Genomic DNA, 25,497 nt, shown 5'->3' with positions numbered 1-25,497 from the left:
ATTTATTTTACATCTTTATTACCTTTTTTTCAATGTTCATACTTTCCTCTGTACCCCTGAGTGAAGAATAAAAAAAAGCTGTAATGTGGACATTACTGGCTGATTTATGTGGCTAATTCCTCTTTGAGTTGCGAACACGAGAGACAAAAATGTAGAACTTTCCTGCACTGCCTTTGATTGATGATAGGCTGGTTTACCCGCAGCCTGCCTGTGAAGTCTGCTATGTGCCAGCAGCCATGTGCATGTGTGTGGCTTTATTTCCTTACAGTCTGAATGAAGTTGTTTTGTCTGTGACTCAATGAAAGGCTGACAAAGACAGGAAGTGACCCAAAAAGTGAAGAGGTGGGGAGACAGAGCCAGACAGGAAGTTGTTCTAGCTCCAAGCTTCCTAAGGCTGCATTCTTATATGAATACTTCCTCACCGTAGAAGATTTAGTATGTTCAATTATGTTCTCATCAAATGTATCCCAATAATTCCAGGATGTTCCATTACTTCTAGTCTAAGTTTCCATAATGCAAGCATACTTTTAGGATTCTTTGACCCAAAATCCTCCAAGAACATGTCTCATAGTCATGGCTGCGCACTGTATATTAATGGCCAGTGCATTTTACCTTCTCAGCCCAGCCTGTCACTTCTGACCGTGCAACCCGCCCTCATGGGATTGCTCTGCTGCATGCAGTTGTGCTAGCTAATTTAGATTTGTAGAAATCTCATGCATTACCATTGCTTAATTCCTCAAGCAAAACTGGTCAAACCATCCATAAAAAAAGAAAAATACAAGCAAATCCCAAAACAATAGAGCAGACATTTTCAAACTCTGTTGCGCACTTCCCAAATGGGAAGTTAAAGGGGAGGTGCAGAGGGAGAAGGTGAGATTAGGGAAGTATGTGAGTTGAATTTTTGTTAGAATTTGAGAAAATTGTTCTCCTTTTCTGAGATAAATTAGTTCAATCCGAATAGGCTGACAATACAAATATTTAAGAATTTAGTCTGACACATCTGACAATATTTTATGTTGTTTAAACTATTCAGAACAAATGTTCAAAAACATGGCCCAAATTAAGATCTATGTCCTTAAGTTTTCTTCAGTATCAAAGTAATGCAGTTAGTCATTTCCATGGCAACATTGCAAAAAATGACTCGCAATTTGTCATATTTTGTAAAGGATCTTATTTGCAAATATATGTAGAACCAAATAAAGGTTATGAATAATTATCCCCTGAACTAAGTGTAAGCAAAGAACAGCAACATGATTCAATTCAGTTAAGTTATTTCATGTTGTTCAATCAGTACATATTTGATTTAACATAACCCATCAATATTATTCCTACATTTCTGGATCACTGATCCAGTAATTTGAAGTCCATTAAGACACAGATGTGTCAAGGTGGCCTGGACGTTCTAAACATGCTGCTTTGCTTATAAGATTAAAGGAAAATATTTCATGGTTAACTGTCAGGCCTGTAAACCACTACACATTCTCCATGTGTATGAACCAAGACGGATCAAGGAACAGATTACAGTTTCTCTGGTGTCTGTGTGTGTGTGTGTGTGTGTGTGTGTGTGTGTGTGTGTGTGTGTGTGTGTGTGTGTCTGTGTGTGTATAAATAGCACATGTGGCAGCACTTACCACGGTCCCTTTATTTGAGGTATTTCCCTCCCTGCCTAGTTCACCACGCTCTGGTTGTGGGGATTTTTCGTAGCAGCCATGGAATAGTTCCCAGGCCTTCACATCCATAAATATGTGTGTGTATACTTCTCTACGTTTTACAAATCTTACATTTTAGAGCCCATTTAGCATTTGGATCTCACACATGGTCTGATTAGCCTTCAGTTTTGGTGCCACCTGCATGTTTTTTTTACATTCCCTCGACATGCATGAGTACGATTCCCCTATATGGTGCAGTCCTATGGAAACCAACCAAACCTGAGTACTGTAAACATTTATGAAACACAGCATCAGCCACAGACATCACAAGCACATAGTGGAGAGGCCTAGCATGCAGTTTAAGCAGCTATAGAGTGGATGCTGCACAGACCTTTATGGAATTATTTAGCATGTTAGCATGTCTGGTTGTGATGCTATATAGAGTAGAACCCACTCCTCTGTGTGTGTCAAGCCTGCGTTAAAACGTTTCCTTATTGTCTTTTGAATGATCCCGTTGCAGGTCTCTTCTTGCCGAGTAAAACTGGGTTGACTCCTGATAAGAACAGAGGGCTACTGGCTGATTGTAGAGGCTGTGGGGTGGAGAGCTGGCTGTGATTGATGGCTCTCTCGTGGCCCAGCAGCAGCTCAGAGCAATCTTTGACTGCTAATGTGATGCAGCATCAGCCTGGCTGCTGCGAATTACTGCCTTCTGGTCAGGCTGCAAAAAATGAGCCCATCATCAGGGCTAAAATGCTATTTTTTCAATTGCTTTGTTTTCAAAATGTATCTATGAATTGTAAAATAATGCCAGGGATGAGGTCTTAAGTTAATCTTAGTTTGTTTGTTTTTCACCAGTATTCAAACCAAAAAATATATTTTCAATGATGTAAAAGAATCCAACAAACCCAAACAATTTTTCTTGAAAATGCTATAATTTGATTATAAAGGGAGGTCTTCAGTGTTTAGTAAAGTTTCCACTGTGGGCCTCTTGGGTCATGAAGTTTAACCGTGCAGGTTAATTATGTGTTGGAGGTACAGGGACATGGTGACTCCACTGTCATCTACAGAGCTTAACAACAGAGTCTTTACTGAAAGTCTGTGATCCACAGAAGTCACACTTTAATTGTATTGTCTTATCTAAACTACTTATTACATTTGTGTAAACAAAGTTTACCAGTAAAGTTATACTTTGCAGATGTCTGGTTTGTAGTTTCATATCGAGTAGATGACAGAGAGAGTCTTGCTCTTTTAGTCTTTTAGGGTTTATCTCTGTGTTGCCAACATTTAGACTGACACGTTGACCAATCAGATGGGCTCAAGCTTTATGATGTAGGGAATCATGAGTCACCTGTTAGTTCTGTTAATCGTCCTGTTGAATCAATGCAAAGCAGCAGCTGGTCATTTTGTTAGCTATTGAAGATAGAACAACAAGCGCTTTAGGAAATTCAAATTCATCTTACTGTAAGTGTGTCTGTGTGAACATTTATCTAGCTGTAGGCACTTATCTAAACTAGCTGAATAGTGTCAGTGTTCAGACAGAGAAGTACTTTGCATGTGCTGCCAGCTGCTACAGCACCTTACAGTGCCATAACTGGTATGCTCTTTAACATCCGACCTATTGAAATCACTCTTTACTTTTATATCAATATAAAAAAATACAATTATAATTTAGGGTTAAAGTGTAAAGGTGGGGTGAGCAATTCTGGAGGAGGACTTTTGATATTATGTATATTTGTTGATACCATTGGACCATAAAAACAATATAGAGGATGGAAAGATTTAGCGCAAACAAGGAAACAGCAAGTGGCCTATGTTACTACGGTGTTGTGGGTTAGCAAACAGTGCTACAGTTGCATCACTGCTAAGCTATCCAGAAGGGCTTCTTAGAGCCAAAACACCAGCACCATGTGTAAGCACAGTGAATTCCCCTGCGTCTGGAGGGACTTCGGGCCATGTTAAATGCCTGATGTCTGAGCCTGATGTTAGAAGAAAATAATATAATAATTTTAGTTTTTCTTCTGATTTGTCCTTTCTGTGCACACATAGGACAGACAGCTAGCATGAGAACATATAGAGTTTATTTGATTATAATCAATCACCCTTCCTTTTATCCCTTTAAATTCTGCCCTGTCAGAACTTCACTAGTACAAGGGTTAGTGTGTGTGTGTGTGTGTGTGTGTGTGCGTGTGCGTGTGTCTAGTGAGTAAAGAATCTGCAGGAAGGTCAGGGGTCAGAATGTCAAACCGTTTATCTCCCTCAGGAAAAGTCCTTTACAGATTCTGGTTTTCCTCAAACACTAACATGACGGAGGTGAGACTAGGCGTGTCTGCACAGGCCTAAAAAACACGAATGCCAATCAACGCTGACACCAGCCGTGGTGACAGTAAAACAGAAACGCACTCTGTTCCTTACAACATATTCCTGGAGCCAAGCCTCAGAGCTGGAATGTATGACAGAGTCTCTGGCGTTTACTGAGCATGTCCAAGCAGGTAGTGTTGGGAAGTAAAGACTGCGCTAGGATGCGGATAGAGGCTGAGTTCGTTTAACAGTCACAAACTGTGTGAGCTCTGAAGTTGGTGTTTGGCTTCTTATTCATGTGCCAAGTGGCTGGCAAATTGTTTCTTAAGAATTGAAGCGCTGCTTATTGGCTCTAGCTGTCGAGCGAGCTGTGGATGTTTTCAAACGCTGATGTCAGACAGCGTTGAGTCGTGTGTCACGTGTGGTTAAGCAGAATGTTTGAAATTCATGCAACATAGCTGGTTGGAGTCGTGGTTGGCGTCGTGGTTGGCAAAGTGCAAAACACGGCTGAATCAGGTTGAGCCACTTTGTCACCATGACGATGAACTCAGAGCCAGTGTGTAATTTCATTTGAAACATGGTATGACATTTAGTGTAGCTGACAGCTGTTCATGATTGTTTCTCATACCACAGTGGAAAACAAAATTATAATGCACACTTGCTTGCATGGTCTTGTATGATTGGCGTGATTTTAAGCTTCATGATCCATGCTATCTACATTTAAAGCACAAATAGTGCTGTGATATATGTGGGAGGATGTTGAAATGATGTTAACACATATCTGGTAGACTAACTGCATATATTTAACCTTTATTTTAACAAGGAAAACTTAATTGAAATTAAGATTTATTAGGGTGCCACAATGTAATAATAATCTCAATAAAAAAATGCCAAAATCTTACAGGAAACAGGGAAATTAGCAAAGAAAATTACTTTTAGAACTACCCATGAAGTTATCATAAACTGGTGCTTAATCAATGATAAGAGCTGAGAGCAGCAGCACCTGTCTTTTTAGCAAACAAGTCCAATCATGTTACTGCAGCGGCTGTTTGTTTATCCCTCAATCTCTACTTTAGTATTTTCAATCTCATCTTCCCCAAGTTTCCCGCCTGAATGTTCGATAACACCCTCACTCACACCCTCACTCACTCACTCATTTATTCACTGACACACACACACTCACTCCCTCACTCACACCCACAAACTCACTCACTCACTCACTCATTTATTCCTTCACTCGCTCGCTCCCTTGCTCTCTCACTCACTCACTCACTCATTTCTTCCTTCACTCACTCACTCATTTATTCACTCGCTCCCTCACTCACTCACTCACTCACACCCACATTTGTGCTGCAAACCACAGAAATTAAACTTGAATTTTCCTAAAAACAAACACAGAAAATGGACTCGTGACATTCTGCAAAACTTTAAAATGACAGCCAATGAAAAGTCGGTCGGTATAAATTCTCCACAGTTAAGCTTCGGAAACAGGCCAATCAATTATACTTATTTAGATTCTTCTTCACGAAGGCCAGAGGTGTCGATCAAAGTTGTTTTGCTAACCTGAGAGAAACAGTATGACAACATGACTAAAAAAATAAATGTCATTATGTTTGAACGTCCTGCATGTGTCTGTCTCAGCACAACGACACATGAGTCATGCCAGCACAAGAAGAAATCCAATGAGCAGATCAAGTGTAGTTCCCCACCCTAATAAAACAAACATCCTGTAATGTGCAACCAAACAGAAAACCTTCTGCGTTCTTTGTTTGAACATTTAATACTAAAGCCTCTATTATCTCCCCTTCCATGTTACAAAGACATGAGCTCAACCTAAAGTGAATTTATTAAAGCACACAATTATTAAGACTTTTTTATGATTAAGGCATAATAGGCATCCCCACACTGATGAGGGATGCTATTACAGGGCTTCTTAACTTAACTATGTTTGCTGAAAAAGTAATTGCTACCTGTGTTATGTTCACGGAAAATGATATTTAGAGTGAAACACTACTTTTATGTACCACCCTGGATCCTAGGGTGGATGACAGGCCTACAAAGTGTAGTCCACGTAGTCAGGTCAGTGGTTTACTTTAGTCAACAAAACTACTTAAATTAAGGTTATGGAGTTGAGTGCAGTCTTATTGTTTGTCTTGCGTCACTTTTATGTGGGACTACTGATGGAAATTAGTGACTCACTAAATCTGGTGCAACCATCTGCTCGTTTTTCTTTGAATAAATGATCAATGTCATTACCCACTGTCCCCTGACCAATCAAAGAAATGAAATGAAATAGAGGATGCTGTAGTCTATATTGGATAGACTATTTGAAGTGGAAAAACAAATTAAATATACTTTTGGTAACATCATACCCAAGCATCAAATACCATCATATTAAAACTGGTCTTGTACCTAAGTGAAAGCTTTTTTCTTTAAATCAAGAAAGAGTGTAATTTGGTGTTTTCCCCTGAACATTTTCTTCTCATGTTACTCATAGAAACATGATTTCAAGGTGACATTGATTTATAATGATTCTGTCTGTTATTGGTTTGAAACATTTGTATGTACGTTGAAATTACCAATTACAATTTCCCCAAGCCCTAAGTTACTGCTGCTACTTTTTTCTAATCACAATTAAAAAAAAAAAACAAAGTTATGAAAACATTTTTTTTTTAAATTGTTAAAAAATTGTGTTCATTTATTGATTAAACAAAACATTTCTATAGATTGAATAAACAATAAATCGGCTGAAGTTTTCAGCACTTAAAGGAAGTTTAACATGGAATCTGTGGACATAGTTTATATTGAACGAGCAACAAGTCTTACAACAACCTTAAATATAAGCCTTGTTGTGTCATCGGGTGAGTGAATGAAGTACCTGCCCTGTCCACTGTTTGAGTAGTACAGGTTGTCTTTATGGGCTGTAAAATGTGTAATATTTGTAGCTGTGGTCCAATGACAACAACATGTCACTCTCACAAAGACAAATAAAGAAACAAAAGAAGGCTGCATCATTCCTGCAGCATCTCACAGTCATAGATCAACGTGCTCACTCTCATGGCATTCAAAGGTTTCACACTGTGACACACACCCTCAGATGAACCTCCAACAATGGTAGACTGGCAGAGAGAGACGCGTCTTTATCAGGGTGGAGCTCAGAGAGAGACACACTCATCAAATACTGTTCATGTACTGTTAGGTGTAGACAGATACATGTATTGTCTTATCATCTTTTACACTCATCAAAGTTTTAGTTAAGACCTGAATGACATCCACCTTATAGGTTTCTAACTAGTTCTAGGTCATTGAGTGTGCATTGTTACCGTTGTTACTGTGTCGGACGCAGTCCTGCAGCACAGCGTGCCACTTTGTCTGCTCCTTCTCCGTCATCACACAGAAGTAGTAGTGGCGGGCGTACGGGTGCCAGAGAATGAGGGGGAACTGGGTGGCACTCTTAATAAATGGATGGCTGCCCACTTTGGCCTTGATACCTACAGAAGTGACATGACAGAAGGAGAATAAGAACATACATGTGGACTGCTCTGTTCTGACAATAAAAAAAGAAGACAACACACAAGCAAAGTGCATTGAGATGAACAATGTAAACAAGGTTATGTAAAATATCTGATTTTAACAAGTAAATAATGTGATGGCCTTTTCCCTACTTGAGTCTTAACTTTGGGTGAATGATTTGGCAGACTTAGTCAAAAATTCTTTCCAGGATAAGTTTGAATCTTTGAGTAAAAGAGAGACATGTACTCAAGGCTAAAGTCCACTTGGAGCTATGACTCTGGATACAAGTTTCTCCAAACTATTCATACTTAATTATTTATCTATATAAAAGAGGGATTCTGGGGCTCTTTAACATTTAACATTTAACAATATTTGTACATGAATGTTTGGGCTAAAGTGAGATTGCATGTCAGGTTAACCTGTCGGTGGCAAAATAAGTTGACATACTTTCAAAGTTTTTCACAAATTCAAAGAAAGTGAAGGGTCACACTGCTCTTTGCAAAGCCACCAGTCCAGACTTCATTGGTGAAATCTGTGATTGCCAAATGACTGCCTCAGTCAATGTGTTAGTTGTGTTTCTGTTTTGTGTGGGTCAGCATTGATTTTTCTTAAATGGTTACTTATGATCCATTACAGTATTTGTGTAAGATACAATGACACACACACAAAAGGCAAAAGCAGGGTTCTGTGGGTATGTTTTTATTCCGATGCAGTCCGGTGACTTTGAAGAGAGCAATGAAAAAGCTGTTTCTGTTTTTTGAAGAAAACATCTTACTTCCCAATAAGAGGGGAGCAAACCTTGTTTTTAGAAACAATTTAGGAATGACAATCTGAGTCAGTTCAAAACAAACACTTTAAGGGGCTGTACCTTGATTGGGCATATCAGCTCTCAAGGATTACATTACAGTCATAGCAGCCTGTTTCACTACTGCAGGTTGAATCAATCTACTGATGCAATTTGAAAAGGTTTTTCATAAGACCTCAAAATATGTCAAAGCAGCCACAAGTGGATCTGCTCTATACAAGTCTATCTACCAATACTTATGTTTGTTAATGTAATATTTGTTGTACCTATTCCGTGTCCTGTCAATCTTTAACCCACCTGGTAGGCTGTTATTAATCAGCTCCATGTATTCTTCCATAGAGTCCAGGGCCTTGTACCCAGCACAGTTTATGGTTGTTTTCGGGTGGAGGCCTCGATCATGTGCCTATTAGAGAGACAAAAAACAAGCTTTTTCAACAAAAGTGCAAAAATTACCATTTAAGATAAGTGTGAAGTCAAGCATGAAGTGCACTCACAGCTTTGCTCTCATAGAGGCTGATTTTGTAGCTGTTTGGTACAGATACAAAGCGATTCCTGAACTTGCGATTCTCCTCCAGATGTTGAAACAGATTCCCGGAGAAGATGGATCGGCCTGCCAGAGGGTCCTGTGTATTCCCAGAAACACCAAAGGGTATTGCATTGCCATTTTTGTACATGTCATTTTATCCTATTTCTGCAGTTTTTTGTGTTTTACTTTTGTGGAGTGTTCCCAGTCTGCAGTGGCACAAAGCATTAAAGCTGCATAATTTATATATGAATTAAATGGTGTTACATTTCTATCACAAATAAAAACTGTCTCCATCCGATCTTCCTCAAGTATGCAAGAGACCAGAGGCTTTATAGAGTTTGCAAATGTGGGAGAGGTTTTTGTTTGGTGTTTACTAAAGGATACACACCACCCACTTTGTTTTCAGATTTCCTGTCTTAGATCAAATAATGCTGTGACAGAAAGTTCAGAGAGGAAGGAAAGCACAGAGTGGAGTGGCAGAGCTGAAACATGTAGTGTTGGTGTTTTCACAAAAACTCAAGAAAATGTACCAACATTTTTTGAGTGAGCTGCATTTATGAATGCAAATGGCTGATTTCTTCTCACCCAAATTAACCTGGTTAATTAATTTTACTGTCAGCCTCTTAGTAAATGTTCTGGGTGAAGTCAGGGCGAGCCGATGTGCCGTGACAACACAACCAAAAACATTCAGGAAAATTCCCAGCTATAAGCAGGCATCATTCATTGATACTGTGAATACATTTAATAACACCTAGCATTGATATAATATCCTGAATTCCCCCTCTGGGAATCAATAAAGTGTTATCGTCATCATAGCGGGAGACTCTTTTGCTACGTTCAACTCCTGATTCCCCCCCTCCAATCTCACATGGAAAGTGTCCAAATGTGAAGTGCATATTTAAACAAGCAACACATTTCAGGGGCAGCCTGTCCTGAAATTGTCAGGCGTACATGTCTTTAAAAACGGCTTTAGACAACAATTAGCTGCATCTTTTTTGCTTGAATAGTTAATTATCTGTTTATTTTGTGTTATTTACAGGGTCAAAGCACTATGCATTAGATTAAAATAGATGATCATTCTCTTGCCTATGTAAGGTGGACTAACAGGCACATATTACTTGAAACAAAACCTCTTTTTTCTAATCGTAATTTTGCCTTTATCTTATTTAGTCCAATGTTGAAAGAAAATGGATAGATTGGTCAGTGAAAGAGATCACATCAGTTACTTTTTTGTTTTCACTGATTGTGAATAAATTATGTCATAAGAAAACATGAGCAGATGTCCTCCACATGGTGATGATGAGAGCAGATTATTTGCCTTCATGAATTCCAAACAGCATCTCTGTTCATGTGTGAAATGTGGCCCACTTTCCCTTCACTGACTGTAAATGTGGGACTTGAGTACATTGAGCAACCAAAATAAATGAGTGGAACGCAAAAACCTAGAGTGGTAAAGCAAAGGTCTCGATTGTTAGGAGATGAACGTGGACCCCAAGAATGAGCTCATTCATGCATCCTGCCAGAGAGAGCTTTGTATTCTTAACAAAGCCTACATTGATACAGGTTTACATTATGCACTTAGGCAGTGATCTACAATCAAAGAAAGTAAAACAACGATAGAAGCTAGAGAGATTTCTGTTTGGTAAATTTGAATAGTAAAGGACAATTTTTAATCATGAGACCCATGTCTTTGGATTTCTCAATTTGAAATGATATATAGATTTAAAACTAGCATTACCATCGAATATGACATTTTATCCATAACAGTTTCAGCAAGATGGATCTAAAGGCTTTTAACATGGAATATAATGATGGGTTTGGGGAACTCGGGTAGTGTTTGGCTCCTTGAGTGCTTAGATCTACAAATATTGTGACTTTAATAAACACAGTTAGGTGGGAGTTACAACCAGTTAGACTAAGACTGAGATTAGATTATCTGATTTTAAAGGGGAAGCTTTTTTCTTCTCAAAACATTTGATTATAAACATCTATCAGAGTTTACAGATGGACTTCCTGGTTCAACTTTGACCCATTTTCCTGTGCAACTAGATTTCATTACCAACCTGTCAGTCTTTCCTTTCTACTGTTATCTTTAAATTGAGTGGTTTAGATAATCTTTAACACTTGTTGTCTTTTCTGTCTTTACTGTCCAAGGGAAGCATAGTTGAAAATCGAAGCACATGGTTCCCCACCAACCACTTCACGTTTCAAACAAATTTTCCCCACTCAGCGACACACCCACTGAGAATAAAACTCTGATTATTGGAGACTCCATAGTCCGAAACGTGAAGCTAGCGAAGTCAGCGGGCATAGTTAGGTGTATACCCGGGGCCAGAGCGGGCGACATCGCATCTCATTTAAAGTTGCTGACAAAGACTAAAGGTAGATTTGATACAATCGTAATTCATGTCGGCACTAATGACTCCCGACTACGCCAGTCGGAAGTCACTAAGGTTAATGTGGAGTCGGTGTGTACTTTTGCTAAGACGATGTCGGACTCCGTAGTGTTCTCTGGACCCCTCCCAAATCAGACCAGTGATGACATGTATAGCCGCATGTCATCACTCAACCGCTGGCTGTCGAGGTGGTGTCCAGCACACGATGTGGGCTTCATACATAACTGGCAGTCTTTTTGGGGAAAACCTGGTCTGCTAGCTAGAGACGGCATCCATCCCACTTTGGACGGTGCAGCTCTATTATCTAGAAACATAGCAGAGGTTATTAGTCCAAAACCTTGACAACAACACAGAGTTCAGACCAGGAGGCAGAGCTGCAGTCTTACACGCTTCTCTGCGCCTCCCTGATCTTTTTACCGCCCTCCTGGCCCATATTCTGAGTTTCTATCTGAATTTGCAGAATTTTTATCAGACTTAGTCCTTAGCAGTGATAGAATAATTGTTGTAGGTGACTTCAATATCCATGTGGATGTTGATAATGATAGCCTTAGCACAGCTTTCATGTCACTATTAGACTCTATTGGTTTCACCCAGGGTGTAAACGAACCTACTCATCATTTTAACCACACCCTGGATCTTTTTTAGCTTATGGAATTGAAATCCATAACCTTACAGTTTTCCTAGAAAATCCTCTTCTATCAGACCATTTCCTTATTATATTCGACTTTGTCCTGCCAGAATTATCTCTGGTTGGAAGAGGTGTGCTCTCTAGAAGTTTGTCGGATAGTGCTGTGGCTAGATTTAAGGAAGCTATTTCAGCTGTTTTTGATTCAGTACCGTGTTTCAACCCAGTTGGAAACTCTTATGATAGCTTTAGTCCCTCTCAGCTAGATCAGTTTGTTGATAGTGCAGTGGATTCGCTGAGAGTTACTCTTGATTCGATTGCTCCCCTGGAACAGAGGGTTGTCAAGCGGCGGAGAGTGGCTCCATGGTTCAACTCAGAAACCTGTACTCTAAAACAATCGTCGCGGAATTTTGAAAGAATATGGCGCTCGACCAAAACGGTAGAATCTCGTTTATTCTGGCAGGATACTCATAGAACATATATGAAGGCTCTATGTCACGCTCGAGCTGCCTACTACTCCTCTCTAATCAAGGAAAACAAAGGCAATCCTAGATACCTTTTCAGCACTGTAGCCAGGCTGACAGAGAGTCATGGCTCCACTGAGCCTTGTATTCCTTTAGCCCTCAGCAGTAATGATTTCCTGAGCTTTTTCAACAACAAAATTCTAGACATCAAAGACAAAATTGGTAACCTCCTGCCCTTACCAGAACTAGGAAAAGGGACCACATTACTCCTGTCTTGGCTGCTCTGCACTGGCTCCCTATACAGTCTAGAATAGAATTCAAGATCCTTCTTCTCACTTACAAAGCTCTAAATGGCCAGGCACCATCTTACCTGAAGGAGCTACTAATGCCGTACTGTCCCTCGAGAACATTACGGTCCCAGAATGCAGGCCTACTAGTGGTACCTACAGTCTCTAAGTGTACTATGGGGGGTAAAGCCTTCAGTTATCGGGCTCCTCTCCTCTGGAACCGCCTTCCAGCCGGGGTCCGGGAGGCAGACACAGTCTGTATTTTTAAGAATAGACTTAAAACTTTCCTTTTTGATCAATCTTATAGTTAGGGCTGGTGCTGGCGTAGACCAGCTCTTAGTTATGCTGCTATAGGCTTAGACTATAGGGGAAACTGGCACCTTGAGCTCCTCTCTCTCTCTCTCTCTCTCTCTCTCTCTCTCTCTCTCTCTCTGTGCATATACAGTACATCATATTACTGCATGTATCTATCTGTAAATCTCAGTCACTAACCACCTACTTTCCTGGGAGCTCTTGAGCTCTCTTAGGCTCCTCAAGATCGTTGGTTGACGGCCTGCCAGAACAACCCCCTCCCCACCGGATCGTTGGTTGACAGCCTGCCAGAACAACCCCAACACCCCCCCCACACACCCCCTCCCCACCGGATTGCTGATGGACGGTTTGCCTCCCCCCACCCCCTTGCTCCCTATCCCTCTTCCTGCATCTTATCCCATCTCTCCCCCTATCCCTTTCCAAGCCCGGCGCAGTCTAGGCCTGTGAAGACTGTTTCATCATGAGCCGGGGATCCGGCCGAAGATTTCTGCCTTTTAATAAGACAGTTTTTTCTTACCACTGTAATTTTTGCTGCTTTGCTAAAGTGCTCATGATGGATAGGCCGGATCTTTGTAACATAACAATAAGTAAGGTCTTTTACCTGCTTTTTGTAACATAACAATGAGTAAGGTCTTTTTACCTGCTCTTCTGTAATGTTAACAGACAAAGAGTAAGGTCTTTTACCTGCTTTTTGTAAAGTGTCTCGAGATAACACTTGTTATGAGTTGACGCTATACAGATAAAAATTGATTGATTGATTGATTGATTTTCCAACTTTCTTTTTTCTTATCGTGTGTTGTTGCAAGATTGCATTTAATCAGATGTCAGAAATTACAATACAATTCTAATCAATATAAATAAGAGTTAAATGTATTAAAAAATAAAGCCCAAATTGTAAACAACAGAGTATGTATTATTCTCCAGTTTCATATGGGGTTAAATATATCACAAAGTTAATGAGTTATACATTCAAGTAATGACATCTATATCAAAGCACAGTCACTTTTAAAAGCCACATTTTTGTTCGGTCCTCCTACAGGGTTTATTTCTGACACAGTGCACTTACCTTTCTGTGAAGCAGCTGAGACTGTGTTCCTCTTCCTCCTTCTATCTCAAAGCGCACACTGTTGAAAAGAGCGACCGCATACTGCTGCTCGTACACATCACTGAACTCTTTCATCACACCTCTGGTCCTATCTGCTCGAGCAAACAGACACAAAAACACAACAGGATCAGGATGCAGTGAACACTTATTAAGAAAGCATGAATACGGTGAAGAAGATACTTTGGTTCAAACAACACAGATCTGAAAAACATTTCTTCAAAACATGGACAGAAGAATACATGACTTTGTTAAAAAAAATCTCTGAGGATGATTTAATCTATTTTGGGCATAATTTTCAAACTTTCTATGATTTCAGTTTGAATCATTTTGTTAAATTTCAGCAGAATGTATGTTAAGTGTCATACTGTCTGTAAGGCCACAATTTTCACTGCTGCTATCTCGCCTTTATGAAAAGTTCTATATGATAACATTTACAACGGGCCTTTTAGAAAGAAACATATTGACTTTTGGAAATTGCTTATCTGAAACAATTAACATGTTTTATGAGAACAGTAACGGTCGTGCATGGCTGACTGGTTCAGTTTGGTCATTAGTTAAACTTTAAAGATGGAAGGCTTCAACATAGTCAAAATACAACAGCAGTACAATGATGTTTGAATGTAAGTAGAGCCGAGCAAACGCTGTCATCACATTGTTTTTGAATACTATCTTTTTTTAAACTTTTATTTAAACCTACTTTGTATTCAAACCCCAGACTCCGTGCCTATTCTGGATTTTCATTTTATACATGTCCTGTCAAATGTAGTCAGAGCCAACTTTATAAAGAATTGATGATAATTATTTACTAATTTCATTAACTGTATTCTTAATGAATTATAAGATTTATTGTAAATTCTTGCCTTATTTTTTGTTGGAGTATGGAGTCCCCATTTCAGTCTCAATTAACCTCCATGTTTTTCTACATTGCATAGATCCTTTCCAGAGCTTGACTCTGCATTTCTTTTCCACTGTCTGCAACCAGACTCCACACAATAAGCCAAACAACCTGCCAGAGCGGACAGGAGCTTTTCCCACGTTCCAGTGCTGGAAAAAGGAGTCAGTTTGCGAGCTGATCACCGTGTTTGACTTGGTCAGCATCAGACAGTGTTGACTATGATCTGTTCATGGGACTAACAACACAGGAAGGAGGGAGCCGGCCTGGAGTGGGAGTGCAGGAAGGAAGGAGCTGACAGGACAGAATAAGCAGGGAGAGAATGTGGAGGAGACAGGACAGGGACACATACACTTATTAAAAACACCAAGTCATACCAGGAGGAGATGGGTGGACGGGTCACAGGAAATATAAAGGGAGAATGTGAGACAGCTGAAACAAAGGATATACTTAAATGCACTGTTACTGAAATCTAACCATCAAAGCACTCACGCACAGAGAGGTACACTTTCAGGGAATGGAAGCCGGCTTTGAAGATAAGATTGACTTTGTAAAATTAATCAATTAATCTGTTCTCAAAGTAAGACATCAACGTATGCTGTATGAATCTACCTATAGAGGAATATTTATTATTATGTCATGTGATCTTTTAACTATCCCTATTTTGATGTTAAGCAAAATCTTATAGAAAAGATGTGATTTTTCATGCAAAAAAAGTCAGAAGTCTCTCAGGACCTTGGTACTACTACTCTGATTTTTTCTTATTTTTTAAATGCCAGATACTGGATATTATAGGAACTTTTTCTGTTTGGGTGAATTTCCCCATGTTGAGTTTGTCTTAGATTCCAACTGTGCAAAAAGACAGAACTTTCCACTCGTTGTCTTACTGTGCCAAAGTCAGCAGACCAGAACCCGGCACATGTACAGCCTTTTGGCCACTTGGAAATTATAATTTTGGGAAGGAAGACCACATCATAAATCACACTCTAAAACCTCTGTTCCATACTGTTCAGGCATGCATGCCAAAAACTTCAGTTATATCATATTATCCATTCCTATTGCTTCTTTGATATTTCCTGACACTCCTGTCATGCCAGAGCCATAGAGAAAAGTGAAGGAACATTGGGAGGGTACATCAAACCACCTCTACATTAATCCAATATCCACATCATCACCGACCATTGTTTCATCCTTCCAATGTCAAGTCCATCCCATAGAGACACTTTGGAAAATGACAAAGGATCACAGAAACCTTTAAACTCTCCGACTGTCTGTACTGAATGTCATGGTTATTCATCCAACCTCACCAACATGGTGTCCCAATACACAGAATTACAGACGTTTCCATCCCTAGAGCCATGCCATTGGCAAACAACAAATACCCCTTTCTCAATATGTTATGATACAAGGTGGAGACTATTGCTGCTGAAAAAACTAAACCAGTTGTTGGTTAACTTAATCAAGGATATAAAATACATTCTATCTTTATTTTATATTGCATTTTCTGATATTTTTCTTGTGTCAGCAGACATTGGAGGACTCTCCCCTCCATAGGAAAGTTACAGGAGAAATCTTGATCAGATGCCTGAATCACATCAACTGGCTCCTTTGAACGTGAGGAGTAGTGGCTGCAGCTCCCTCTGGATGTCTGTGCTCCCTCCATCCATCCATTATCTATACACTGTATCTCATTCAGGGTTTCTGGGGGGCTGCATCTGATCCCAGCTATCATTGGGAAAGAGGCAGGGTACACCCTGGACAGGTCACCAGTCAATCACATTGCTTCCCTACACCAAGTAAACTAGCTCAAGTATCGGGATAGACAGTAGTATTGGCATAATATCAGTAGTTGTGGACATTATTTGTACCAGACAATTGTGGGTCAGGGGGGGCTGAATCCAAAGTCAAAGCTTTCCATTAGCCAGTGGGTCTTGTTGATGGTTGAATTGTGGTGATAGCATTTGATGTTGATGGAAAAGTATGAGATTCAGGAAAACAAGTAGTTCACTTCCAATCTTCTGTAGGGTTTCTGGGCTCTAACCTTCGATAAGGGGAAGAAACTTCCTCTGAACCATGGGATACAATCCAGTGTTTTCCAGGGGAGAGCCATTGCTTAAGACTATGGTGAGCTGACCTCCAGCTTAACTCTATATTCAATGTTAGGCAGAGAAAGCAACTTGAGGTCTCTAAAACCAGACACTCTTCTCCCCCATTGTACTTCGATAACATTTCCATTAACATTTGAACCCTACTGACAATCTATTTGACTTCCTGCCACGAATACAGACACAGTTCTCACTTTTATTAGGTGCTGGATAGCTCATAGTAACCAGTATCATCCACTAGATTCTTCTATGGATACAGTTGTAAGCCCTTTTTAAGCAGAGGTGTCAAAAGTATTGACATTCATTACTCAGGTAGAAGTATAGATACTAGGGTTTAAAAAGACTTCTGTTGAAGTTGAAGTATCAACTCAAGTTTTTTACTCAAGTAAAAGTGTAAAAGTACTGTTTTCAAAACTACTTGAAGTATAAAAGTAAAAGTAATGTAAGGGGGGGGAAAATGCCATTAAGGACAAATGCTTAGGCCGCGCCACAGGGGCCAATAGTGCTCTACCCCACCTCCCCAAAAAAAACATTTTTCTAAAGGCCATAATGACTATAATGTTATATTAAAATGTTAATGTTGAAAAATTTGGGATGAACCTGTTTCAGCCGCATTTATGCCCATTGAAAATTAACACATTTTAGCACAATGCAAATACATTAAAGAACCATATATGTGTACTACTGCATTAACATGTGTTTCATGGAGCGGAAGATATGATGACTAGTTGTCTATAAGTATTGTAATGGTGCAAAAAGTCAAACTTCAGAGGCATGTTATCAATAGCCTTTATTGGAATGTAAATGTACATCCAAGCTTAGCTGCAGGAATCTGTGAGGGCAATGGATGTAAGATAACAAAACTGGACAAGAAAATTGGTGTACCCCAGGGCAGGCTTAGTAACAATTACCCTTGTATGGTTGTCTCTGCTACGGACATCTTCGTACTAGGCTACATACATCTGCTGTTTCCTTGTTGGAGTGTAACGTGATTTGTGTCATGTGCAGGTGAGATGGATCGCGTACAAATCAATAGGGTGTCGGAATAGTATATGTTTATACTTCTCATCCAACCACAATCAAATTTACTCTATCCGGATGGCGCGATTTATCTGTCTATGGATTTATCTGGATAGGTTTTTTTTTGTGTTTTTTTGAACAACGACAAGCCGGAATGAAAACAAGCTGAAATGAAATAGGAGTAACGAGGCTATTTTTAAAATGTAAGGAGTAGAAAGTACAGATAATTGTGTGAAAATGTAAGGAGTAGATGTAAAAAGTCGGCTGAAAAATAATTACTCCAGTAAAGTATAGATACCCAAAATTTCTACTTAAGTAAGGTAACAAAGTATTTTTACTTAGTTACTTGACACCTCTGTTTCTAAGTCTACAAAACATTTCTAGATTGAATGAGCAAACTATAACGATCTGTCCTTTTTGCTTTACTTCTGATGTATCTGAGGTTTGGCAATTGTTCTGAGTCTCCTTTCAAGAACTCTGGGATAATCTTTTCGAGGACACTGAGCAGAGTGATACCACAATAAACGACCTGAGCAGAGTGATACCACAATAAACGACCTCAGCTTTCTTGCAGGGATATTAATGAAGCTTTTGGTTTCAGATTGACTGCTCAACTGCAGAAATAGTTGTTAGGTTGGGAATCCTCAAAGAACCCTTTCCACTGCCTTATTATTGCTAAAACTGCCTTGGGATAAATCAAACATCCTTCCTAACCACCTGAAACTTCTCCAACACCTTGGTTTTTTGCTTTGGCAACCACCAAAGCCACAGCCCTCAGACCTCCCAATATCTTTTGTTGCCTCAAAAGTCCTCTGGGCCATCCAAGCCCCAAAAGGCTTCTGCTTAAGCTTGATGACCTCCTTTGTTGGTGGGAACCTCAAAGTTAATCAGGTGATATGACAAGCTCTGACCTTCTGATTCCATTTTCCTAACCTTTAAGATTTCTTCCATTGGTGGGCATTGAAGACCTCAATATTGGCCAAACATTCTCAGTTCACTCCAAGTACACTTTTGGATTTACCGGGTTGTCCTGGTTGTCTTCCCATCCAACTGATCCAACTTAGCATCAGTGGATATCAGTGGACTGCTCTGCTGGTCTCTTTACCCAAGTGGATATACAGCCGCAGATCTGATAATACAACCACAAAGTTGATCTTTGCTTTTTGACCTTAGGTACTCTTATAATTATTATCCTTAGCTTAAATATGCAGTTTTTTATGGTCAATTAGTGAAAAGTCAGAGAAATCCAATAGTGAAATACAACAGGTACACACAGGATAGGCATTGTGGGGTCAGGAGAATTGTCAGCTTTGCATAAGGCAAACTATCCTGAGTGTGAAAAGAGATAATTAGATCAGTTTGTATTGAAGCAGCATTAAGATCAAAACAGAGCTGATTAGCCTTTTTAGCAAAACCTTATTTTTTCACAAACAATTTGTATTATTATTAACAGGTAAAAAAACATGACTAATCACTCCCTAATTCTCTGTGTGCATATTGCTCTGTGTTGCGTGGGCTCACAAGTGAGAGTGTTAGTTTCTGAGAATGTGCAAGGGCTGCAAAGATGATGAAATCACCTCGTTGGGGGGTACAGACTTCAAACAAGACTCTCAGTGCATAAATGCTGAGTAGTGTTAACTCTCTATCTCTCTTTTACACTCACATAACAACTTCAAACTTCAAACATGCAAACAAGAGAGAGCATAAGACCGGTAGAGAATAACGGGAAGTGAGGACACAGAGGAAGGGGGGTGTGAGAGCCAGCCAGGAGTTTCACCTATTAATCTTCTGACATGTTTCTACCTGCTTCACTCCTGCAGCTTCAACCTTTATCTTCTTCTCTCCCTCCTAAACTGACTCATCTTTTCATGTGTAGGCCTATCTTTTTCTCAAAAAGACTCAGCAGAAAATATTTCAAGTTTAGTTTGTATGTTTATTATCATTCTGTTGTTAATTGTATCACTCATTAGTTGTTAAGTTATAGAAGAGTTGTGCAAAATGTCATGCTGTTTCCCTTGACCCAAAGTTATGTCTTCAGATTGTAAGTTTTGTCCAAACAGAAATAAGAAACTCAAAGATTTTCACAATGTTATTTTTCCTATTTAAAGCGAGGAGTAGTTCTCTTTCTGGTTCTGCCTTGATCTCAAGAACATATTCTTTGACAGAAGTGGTTTCCTCGTAAAAGTATTCACGCCCGCACAGGCACTCGAATGAGGTCAAAATGCCTCTGAAACAACATTTTCTGCCAAGCATAAGTCTGGAGGATCCAAATACCAACTCCAAAATAAAAACAAGCTTTTTTCCCCCTTTTCCCTGCCACGATTGGGACCTTGGATCATGAATTCTCAAACAACTTCATCAGTAACTGTCTTGTATTGTAATAGAAGTATCAACAGATTCATAGACGTCTTAGCTCTGCACGCTTTCCTCTGTGCTCAGCAGTCCATGCCTTGTACAAATAACCACACAGATCTGCACGCTTCACAGTGGGAAGCTTCTGCGACTAAAATAGCAGTCAGTCCCAAACGTACATAAGCATGGTCCCTCTGGGAAACCTACTTATTATCTCTGAGAAATAGGCCTGCAACAGAGATTAGGATTGAGGGCAACTCTTTGAGTAGAGTAACAATGCACTGATAAGACTGACAAGCTTTGTCCTCCAATGTAACAAGTGACATAAACTGAGAGGGATTATCTGATAAATACTGATAGATCTAAGGTGAAAGCATTAATCTGATGACAAATTCTGAAGGGAGATATCTGTTGTTTTTTCTCTGCATGTCAGTATGACAGCCAAGTTAGAAAAATTTGTCCTATCAACAATAAAAAAAAGTTCACGAAACTTCTACAACAAGTTAAAGACTTGTAAGACTTAAATACAACTACAAATACTTGAAGTTGAAGCTGCATGAGATTACAAACTAGACTGATGAGCAATACATTCATATATTTAAGTAAAAACGAATTATATAATAGCTGTGACCATGGGAAATATAAAACCTCAAGGAAGTTATTAGCCTACAGATTTTAACGAAAGATCAAATGCTTTTTGAGCATGAATAAAATAAGTTCTAGGGAACTTTAGTCCGTGGGAAACTGTCATTCTCTGTCTTAAACTGCGCCCCTCTTACCTGTAATCATCTGCTTTCTGCTCTCATCCAGGTGAGCGGAAACAACGTCCCCCATGGTTGCAGGAGAGCCTCGCAGACCCACTGGTCACGGGTGAATACACAGAGGGATATCCGATCAGAGTCGCTGGTAAAAACTGCTTCACTTCCCCCTGGAGAGGCGCACTGCTCTGGCGCTGCTGACTCTCTGCTCTCCCGCTTTCTCCAAAGTCCGGAGGAGGAGGACTGACGCAGGCTAACACTCCCCGCCTGTGAGGAGCATGTTTGAGGTGAATATTAGGCTTGTTCACAGCGGCAGCAGGACACACCCTCTGAGAGTCATCACTGGTCCGACGTGTTCAGTTGGCTCTGCCAAGGGTGGTGCCTGAACCAGGAGCTTAAGGATATGCTTAACCTATTCAATATTTACTGTACGTGTGAGTGTCTTTTGTTTTAGTCCGACTTCTTTCATCTTAAATCTCAAAATGCACCCCTTGTTCTTTAGTTGGCTCATTCATAGATTAGCCTAAACTATTTGACTAATTAAAAAAAAAAACGTAATGTGATGATTTTTATTCATTTTAAACAATTGGCAACTATTTAACCCCAACCTCAAGCAGTTATTAGAGGCCTGCATTGATAAAACCACTTTTCCATAATGCCCGTGTGTTTTCCTGTACAGAAAGAAATCTGCTGCCCCCTACTGGACACTCTTATTATCTCCTGTCAGTATCCAGTTCGGTCTGTGTGTCCAGTGCAGATTACATTAAATCCACCAATAGATTGAACCTGTGAGACAAATCCAATTAGTCACTATATTTAAATAATTATATGTACTTGCATGCATAATATACATATTTCAGTATTTCATTTTTAGTGGAATAACATGCAAAACATCTCTGATTTAAACCGAAGTCAAAGTCCATAAATGAGTTAAACGACCTCCCATAATGTAAGGAATATTTGCAGTTTTTGAAAAATTTGATTATTTATTAATTTATTCGAACCAGTAGGCCTTCTCATTTTAAAGTTTTAAATCTTACCATTTGCTGCTTATTTCTTTATATGCTAAAAACTGCAGAGCTATATCAAGATGGGTGATGGTTTTGGATTTTCACGGGAGGTTTCTTTTTCCTCTTTTTTAAAATGCTAAATACCTTCAGAGAAAAACTGAATTGGATCCTTCTGGAATCAATATCTTAATATGTTCTCTAAAGATGGTAAGGATTCATTAGTATATTTAGGGATTCATTTCAGCCTTGTCGAAGGTACAATGCTATATTGTGAGACTGCTTGATAATAAATTGCAGTTGTAGGCCGACGTCCAACACCACCAATGAGGGGACGGTGCGGAAGGATACGCAGTGACGTTTCCTTGTGGAGGCTCCTCCGCTGCGATGTGAGGTGATCACAGAGAGGAGGGAGGAAGCAGAGGAGGAACACTCGGTACTAAGACTCAGCAGCATCATGGCACCTATCGGATTAAAGGCGGTGGTCGGCGAAAGTAAGATTTTTTTTTTAATTAGTTTGTTTATTATTTGATGTGTTGAGCTGCTGCACTGTTGTGCGTAAACGTGGGTTTGTTATGTGTATGTAAACGTGTGTGATTTTGAAGGATGCGGATGTGGGCTAGTGCATCTGGACGATGATGATGATGAAGGTTGTGTCGTTGGTGTTCCATTTTATCCCATTGCAAACCACAGCTGTGTGGTGTGGGAGCTGTAGATAACCTGCAGAGGCTGGTTTGTCTCAGCTACACTGCGGTGCTGATGCGTATTTGTATTTCAGACGGCGGAGAGTTGAATGGATATAACAAGCGGTAATTGCCCACTGAAAATGAAGGCAGAATTCTTCTGAAGGCTGCAGAAAGCCTAGAAGCGAATGCACGCCCTTTCAATCTCCAACAGCGGTAATTCATAAATAACCTGCATTGGAGCTGCAGCATAAATCCTATTGATCTGTAAAATGCTACAGAGATTTCTCAAGCCTTTGTTAGCTAATTATCCAATCATCTAATTTAAGTGTATCGGTAATAAAGATGAGATTATCACTCTCCATCCACGGGATTCCCTGGATTCAGCAGCGCCTCACCCCTCTGCTGTAGCACGAATCGGTTGCGTAAAACACCCTTTCTCCACCAGAGTACCTCAGAGCTGAATCAAGCTGCGCTCAGCGCCGCTACACATCAATGGCCGATTGTAGCCAAATGATCCAAGACGGGAAAGTTATCTATAAAAAATAAAAAAGGCCGCTACGCGAGAAATTCCGCATTATGTGCACGCATACACATGCTTCCACCTACAACGATCAGTCGATGTCCTTCATCATCATGCCCTTTACCGATCAGTCTGTTAGTCCTGCATCATTAGGAGGATGTCTGATCTCATTTAGTCATTTAGTCTCATTTATTTGGGCTGATGCTCGCGCATTGTCGCTGTGTGGTGCTGATGCAGGCCTGAACATGGAGGCGCAGCGCGATTCTGCTCAGCAGGGTCAGCTGGGTGCAAGTGATGGTGGTCGTGTTAATGTCAGACAGGCCTGCAAGTGAAGTCACACAGACCTCTGAATGGGAAGACAGTCATCCAGAAGCCTGTTTTTATATTTTCCTACACTTTCTTCAGCTGCACGTTCTTAATTTTTTTTAATTTTTTCTCCCAAACATGCCATGCCCATGGTGCAGGATTTGCTTCATTTGATTTCTGTTGTCCGGTTTATTGATTTGGTTACACGTTTCACTACAGAAATCCACGCAGTCGCTTTAGAATGATCTCTCTACCCCTCTCCCTCTCTCCCCCTCTCCCTCTCCCTCTCTCTCTCTCTCTCTCTGTCTCTCTCTCTCTCTCTCTCTCTCTCTCTCTCTCTGGCAGTTAGATATCCAAATCTCCAAATTCCTTAAATCATTTGAGGATCGTCACATTTCTTAACTGTGTGCCCCCACCACACCCCATCAAACACACATACACCTCCTCAGTTGCAGAGTCTTTCTGCTTTGATATGGGTGGGTGGAAAGGTTTCTGTTTAAGAATCTGGCCTCCCACCTGGACTAACAATAATTGCTCTCCCAAAAAAAAGTAGTTCACTGCAGTATAATCCTAAAAAGATTATATAATATATATCATGAAATGTTCCTGATGTGGCTGTGTAGCAGGACTTGGGGTTAGACTGAAAATTAATGAATATAGCTTTGTATTGAATCATTCCTCTATTAATGATGCGTGACCCATAGCTTATGGCTGACAGTTATGAAAAATTTTGCTCGGAATAAGGAATTTAACCGGTATAAACGTGTAATAGAAGAATAAATTATCTTATTGTAATAAAATGATTCATTTCCACTGACAAGACTAATCTATTCTCTGGCCTTCTAAGAAGTTAGAGCATTTTTAAATTTAATATGATGTATGAAATCATACTGTTTGACCAAGTTCTTAATAATATGTGAGGTGATATATAGAATAGTTGTGATCCCAGTTTTGTATTTGTTAACTCTGTATCAGTGGTAGTTAAATACATGATAGGATCTTTTTCTATTGAGGCTACATTTTTTATTTAAGGCGACAAGACTAAAAGGTTAGACCACCACACAATGCAGCTTCATACACCAAATATTCCGGCATGTTCTGCATTATTTAATTACTTAGACTTTGCTAACTCTCTGTTATATAACCCAGTCTGAAAATCTAAAGGCAGGGGCGTGCAGGCTGTCAGTGTCGGGTGAATCTCCCAGAACAATGTAAACACGCGTGCATGTCTCCCAGTAGGTAAAGGCAGAGACGCAGCAGGCAACACCTGCGCTCTGTTTGGCTGAGGTGAAGCTGGGACGGGATTGGTGGAGGCGATGGGGGGGGAGGAAAAGGGAGGGTGACACCATCATGGGCCCTCTCTGCAGCAGTGGATGTAGCAGCCAGGATGAAGAAGGGGGGATGGGCAGTAAAGAGAGCTTCACCCTCCCCTCTCATGACTGTATATGAGCATCAGAGAAACGGAAAGTAAGGCTGAAGGATGAGGGGGCTGAGCTGGCTACAACATGAGCTGACACATATTTTAATCACAACAGTGCTGCAGCTCAGGTCGATGAAACTGAGGGAACACAGAAAATGAAAACCAGTGATTATTGAGAAACTGCACGTTGTTTGTGACTCTCAGGATATAACAGTTTATGATTAAATGCACAGAGATATGTTTATATTAGTACAGGTGCTCAGGGTATTCTGTCCAATCATTTTGTTTCCCTTAAAGGAAACATTTTGTCCTTTTTATGTTGACCCAGATAAGACTGTATCCTCATATTAATTGAAAGTTCATTGAGACATAAATTAAAGTCATAAGATGTAGAATCAATGGTTATGTAATTTTCTATTTTGATTTACTGCCTTAAGTAAAAATTGATGAT

At 39.9% G+C, this 25,497-nt stretch overlaps 2 protein-coding genes across 3 annotated transcripts in view; one reads left to right on the top strand and one right to left on the bottom strand.

Moving 5' to 3' along the window:
• Positions 1 to 21,397, bottom strand: part of niban2a (niban apoptosis regulator 2a) — a 34,411-nt gene extending 13,014 nt beyond the window's left edge. The window contains exons 1-5 of the mRNA XM_061061641.1: positions 21,129 to 21,397; positions 13,942 to 14,072; positions 8,760 to 8,888; positions 8,563 to 8,668; positions 7,271 to 7,438 (exon numbers count right to left, since the gene is read on the bottom strand). Of these exons, the coding sequence (XP_060917624.1) occupies positions 7,271 to 7,438; positions 8,563 to 8,668; positions 8,760 to 8,888; positions 13,942 to 14,072; positions 21,129 to 21,183 (589 nt within the window). The 5' untranslated portion in view covers positions 21,184 to 21,397. The remainder of the gene's footprint in view (positions 1 to 7,270; positions 7,439 to 8,562; positions 8,669 to 8,759; positions 8,889 to 13,941; positions 14,073 to 21,128) is intronic.
• A 1,057-nt stretch (positions 21,398 to 22,454) lies between these two features.
• stxbp1a (syntaxin binding protein 1a) overlaps positions 22,455 to 25,497 on the top strand; it is a 29,387-nt gene continuing 26,344 nt past the window's right edge. The window contains exon 1 of one of the 2 annotated variants that reach the window (XM_061060666.1): positions 22,455 to 22,608. In XM_061060666.1, the coding sequence (XP_060916649.1) occupies positions 22,572 to 22,608 (37 nt within the window). In that variant the 5' untranslated portion in view covers positions 22,455 to 22,571. The remainder of the gene's footprint in view (positions 22,609 to 25,497) is intronic. The other variant, XM_061060667.1, reaches the window with a different exon arrangement.

Source organism: Labrus mixtus, chromosome 17 (genome assembly GCF_963584025.1).
Source record: "Labrus mixtus chromosome 17, fLabMix1.1, whole genome shotgun sequence".
Lineage (NCBI taxonomy): Eukaryota > Metazoa > Chordata > Actinopteri > Labriformes > Labridae > Labrus > Labrus mixtus.
Note: the sequence above shows the minus strand (reverse complement) of the source record. Positions and strands in the feature narration are given on the sequence as shown.